The sequence below is a fragment of the Calidris pugnax genome, unplaced genomic scaffold (assembly GCF_001431845.1).
Source record: "Calidris pugnax isolate Ruff unplaced genomic scaffold, ASM143184v1 scaffold272, whole genome shotgun sequence".
Taxonomy (NCBI): domain Eukaryota; kingdom Metazoa; phylum Chordata; class Aves; order Charadriiformes; family Scolopacidae; genus Calidris; species Calidris pugnax.
In genome coordinates, this window is record NW_015091016.1 from 691043 (window position 1) to 695621 (window position 4579).

A 4579-nucleotide genomic window follows, 5' to 3' on the forward strand; every position below is an offset into this window, starting at 1 on the left:
GGGTGATGGTCCCTCCGTTCACACCCCACACCGGGAGCGGGGAACGGCGGGGGCCACACACACCCCCCGCCGCCGCTCACTCCCCTCCCCGCCCGCAGGAGCCCGAGTGGGGGCCCGAGGCCTGGCAGCCGGTGCCGCCGCAGCCCCTCGGTCCCCTCCCGGGCCAAGGGGAGAAGGCGGCGGCGGCGGTGCCCGAGATCTCGCTGTGGACGGTGGTGGCGGCGGTGCAGGCGGTGGAGAGGAAGGTGGAATCGCAGGCCCGGCGGCTGCTCAGCCTGGAAGGGAGAGCCGAGACGGCGGAGAAGAAAGTCTCCGGGCTGGAGAAAGCCGTCCTGGATTTTGGCAACCGGTTGGAACGGAAATGGGCCGCCTTGGCCGCCCTGGTGCAGGAGAACACGCGGCGGCTGGAGCACGTCGAGAGGCAGCTCCAGCACCGGGGGCGGTGGGCGGCCGGGAACGGACCCGGCACCGGGGGGGACGAGGCCAAGGTAACGGGGGACGTGCCCACGGGGACAGGGATGAGCCTCGGTTACCGGGGACGTGCCCAAAGTGACAGGGACAAGCCCAAAGTAATGGGGATGTGCCCTTGGTGGCAAATGGGGACGAGCCTCGGTTACCGGGGACGTGCCCAAAGTGACAGGGATGAGCCCAAAGTAACAGGAATGTGCCCACGGTGGCAAACGGGAACAAGTCCCAGCTAATGGGGACATGTCCAAGGTGACGAGGACGAGCCCCAGCTAACGGGGACGTGCCCATGGTGACAGGAACAAGCCCCAGATAACGAGCACACACCCGAGGTGACAAACGGGGACCAGCCCCAGCCGCTGGGGATGTCCCCAAGGTGATGGGGAGGAGCCCAAGGTGATGAAGGGGGACCAGCCCCAGCCACCGGGGATGTCCCCAAGGTGCCTCCTGCCCTTTCAGGTGCCAGCGCCGTGCGAGGACGAGGTGGCCAATTTGCCGGAGCCGGAGTGGGGCGGCTCAGAGACCCGGCAGAAGGAGCTCTACAGGACGGTGACAAAGGGGACTTGTGAGGCCACCGTGTCCCTCGGTGAGGATGGGTCTCTGGGTGACACGTTGTCATCTGGGTGTCGGGAGGAGAACAGGGGGCGAGAGGTGACAACTTCACGCGGTGAAGGTTGGGTGCCCCTCGGTTGTGGGTGACAGTTGTGTCCCCGTGAGCGGGAGCACGGTGGGAGTGGTGGGGATTTTGGGTGACGTCCCCGTGCTGTGTCCAACAACCTGCCTTCCTGCAACCATTTTTTGGGGGCAGGACAGGGGCCGTGCAGCCGCCGCCTGCAGGGGTTCGCTGCAAACGGCTCCAAATTTTAGCACTAATTCTTTTGGGCTGGAATTTGAACGGCTGGGTGGCTTCCTGGGGGAACTGAAGGGGGACCAGCCCCAGCCACCGGGGATGTCCCCAAGGTGCCTCCTGCCCTTTCAGGTGCCAGCGCCGTGCGAGGACGAGGCGGCCAATTTGCCGGAGCCGGAGTGGGGCGGCTCGGAGAACCGGCAGAAGGAGCTCTACAGGACGGTGACGAAGGGGACTTGCGAGGCTGCCGTGTCCCTCGGTGAGGATGGGTCTCTGGGTGACACGTTGTCATCTGGGTGTCGGGAGGAGAACAGGGGGCGAGAGGTGACAACTTCACGCGGTGAAGGTTGGGTGCCCCTCGGTTGTGGGTGACAGTTGTGTCCCCGTGAGCGGGAGCACGGTGGGAGTGGTGGGGATTTTGGGTGACGTCCCCGTGCTGTGTCCAACAACCTGCCTTCCTGCAACCATTTTTTGGGGCAGGACAGGGGCCGTGCAGCCGCCGCCTGCAGGGGTTCGCTGCAAACGGCTCCAAATTTTAGCACTAATTCTTTTGGGCTGGAATTTGAACGGCTGGGTGGCTTCCTGGGGGAACTGAAATAATTTGGCTGCTTTCTCTGATGGTCCTGGGAACCCTGAGCCGCTGCTCTGGGAGCCCCAGGACCCCTCGGAGGACCCCACAATTCCCGCAGCTGTGAGAGCGGCTCTTTATCGAGGGAGGGGGGCTGGTCCCCACTTCAGCAGTTCCTTCTGCTGCTTCCTTCTTCCCAGGGCCCGGAGAAGCTGGTTCCAAACCCTTTCTGCTGCCGCCGCCTGAGGATGGGGAGGATTCGGGTGCGAGGAACCAGGAGCTGCTGGAGAAGGGAGGTGAGTCCCAGGGAAGGCTGAGACCCAGCGCTATCGACACACCCGGGCAGGGTCTGTCCCTGCTACTGCTGCCTCCCCACAAAGGTGCCCACAAGGGTTGGATCCTGACCCCTCTGCCACCCGGGGGGTGAGCAGAGCCCATCATGTCCCTGCCGGGAGCGTTTCCAGCCCTGCCCTGGGGCCAGGAGCTGTCGGGAGGTTAAGCCGAGCCATCGGGGCCTCCTTAAAACTTTTCCAACCGAATCTTTTAAGCCCCAAAGAGCCCCTGTGCCAAAAAGAGCAGAAAATGGGGAGACCCGGGGCGGGGCTTTAGCGTGAGGGTCACTCTGCAGCTGCACACCCCCCGACAGACCCTCCCTCCTGCTCCTGGAAGGTTTTGCTGGGATTCTTTTCCCCAAATTCACCCAAATTCACCGAGTTCCTCCCAGGACTTGGCGGCCTCAGTTTTGCCTTCAGGTTTCCTCAGTTTGGGGTGGTTTTTTTACGAGTATTGCATTGCCCGTCCATCAAATGTCCTTGGGGTCCAACAGGTTACCCCCAAGAGGTCCCAATGCCCCCTCTGCCCCGTGTCCTCCCGTTTTGCTCTTGGTAAGAGCCTTCCTGCTCCCTTTCTAAGGGCACGTTTGATGGTTGGTCTCACCAATGTGCTCCAGGGAGAGCTCAGCTCCGGCTGGGAATGAATTCCGTTCCCTGCCAGGAATGAATTGCTCTGTCTGTCTCTCGGCAGGTGAGAAGATCGTGATCAAGACCGAAGAGCAGCAGCCGCAGGAGGAAGGAGCTGAGATCCTGGCCCTGCCGCCGGTGAGGCTGGAGGAGGAGGAGGTTCCCCCCAGCCAGGAGCAGCCCCTGCCCTGGCAGAGCCACGGCGCTTTGGAGGAGGAGAAGGCGGCAGGAGAGGCCGTAGGGGACTTCTGCCCCCACGGGGCTGCCCAGCCCGAATTCAAGCCCGTGGTGGTGCCGGTGGAAGCCCACCCTGCCCCAGGTTTGCCTTTCCCGGCGGAGCACGTGCTCGGCGTGGGGACGGACCAGCCCTTCGCCCTGCCCCAGGGAATGCCGCTGGGAGAAGACACCACCTTGGAGATGGCCTCCTCCTCCGAGCTCCATCCCTGCTCCGCCGGGGAAGACCCTCACGGCCTCCCCTCGGGCTGGAAGAGCGTCCGGCTGAAACGCAACCTCCTGAGCCACCAGGCGAGGAAGAGCAACGGCTCCTTCATCTGCCCGGCCTGCGGGAAGAGCCTGGCCCACCACGCGGCCCTGCTGCGGCACCAGCGTCTCCACACCGGCGAGAGGCCCTTCCAGTGCCCGGCCTGCGGCAAGAGCTTCAACGAGAAGTCCAACCTCAACAAACACTACCGCATCCACACCGGCGAGCGGCCCTACCGCTGCCCGGCCTGCGGCAAGGGCTTCATCCAGAAGCACCACCTCCAGAAGCACCAGCGCATCCACGGGGGGCAGCTGAGGGGCGGGTGGCCAAACCGGCCGGCCCGGGCCAGCGCCGCTGGGGAACGGCTCTACCGCTGCATCGAGTGCGCCGAGAGCTTCCCCCAAAAATCCTCGCTGGAGGAGCACCAGCGCCGGCACACCCAGCAGCGGCCCTTCCAGTGCAACGGCTGCACCAAGAGTTTCCGCCACCGCCAGTCCCTGAAGCACCACCAAAAAATCCACGCCGTGGCCAGCTCGCCTGGTGTCAGCTTGCCCGCCGTCCCCGAGCAGGAGAACAGCCCCTGCAAAGCCTTCACCCAGGACAATCCGTAGCCCGAGGGCTGGAGAAGGGAAGGGGCTGGTGGCACCACCACGGGGTTGGTGGCACCCTGTGTGGGGCTGGTGGCACCGCCACAGGGCTGGTGGCACCACTGTTGGGCTTGTGGTACCACCATGGGGCTGGTGGCACCGCCACGGGGCTGGTGGCAACCCCATGGGGCATCACCATGGGACTGCTGGCACCGCCATGGGGCTGGTGGCAACCCCATGGGGCTCATGGCATCACCATGGGGCTGGTGGCACCACCGTGGGGCTCCCCACTGGAGGAGGAGGAGGATGGAGACAGGCTGATGGGCAGGGAAATGCACCGGGAGGTAAAAGACTGGCCCAAGAGGCAATGGAGAAGGTTTGACAACCAGGGCTGAGCCGGGTTGTGCCGCTGCCCCATGGAAGGGGGATCTGGCCCCAGAGCGGCTGCATCGGGCCCGGTGGAGCCGTCAAACTCAGGGTTATTTAAACAACTACCAGCGTGGGGGGGCCGTGGGGTGGCCCAGGAAGGGGCTGTTGTGGCCGGGCGGCGGCCAGTGTCATCGTGTTGTCCCCCCGAAGCTTCAATGGGGACAAGCTGGGAAGAGATTCGGATAAAAGCCTGGGGCTGACGCGGTCTCCTGTTGCGCTCTGGGGGGGTTGGTGGGGGGCAAG

The 4579-nt window shown here is 64.7% G+C and overlaps 1 protein-coding gene across 1 annotated transcript in view; it reads left to right on the forward strand.

Moving 5' to 3' along the window:
- The window catches only part of LOC106896028, a 22228-nt gene extending 17692 nt beyond the window's left edge, over nt 1–4536 (forward strand). Inside the window, exons 13-16 of the mRNA XM_014955734.1 lie at nt 99–488; nt 1445–1571; nt 2081–2176; nt 2904–4536. Coding sequence (XP_014811220.1) covers nt 99–488; nt 1445–1571; nt 2081–2176; nt 2904–3931 — 1641 coding nt within the window. The 3' untranslated portion in view covers nt 3932–4536. The remainder of the gene's footprint in view (nt 1–98; nt 489–1444; nt 1572–2080; nt 2177–2903) is intronic.
- Nucleotides 4537–4579: the final 43 nt, after the last annotated feature.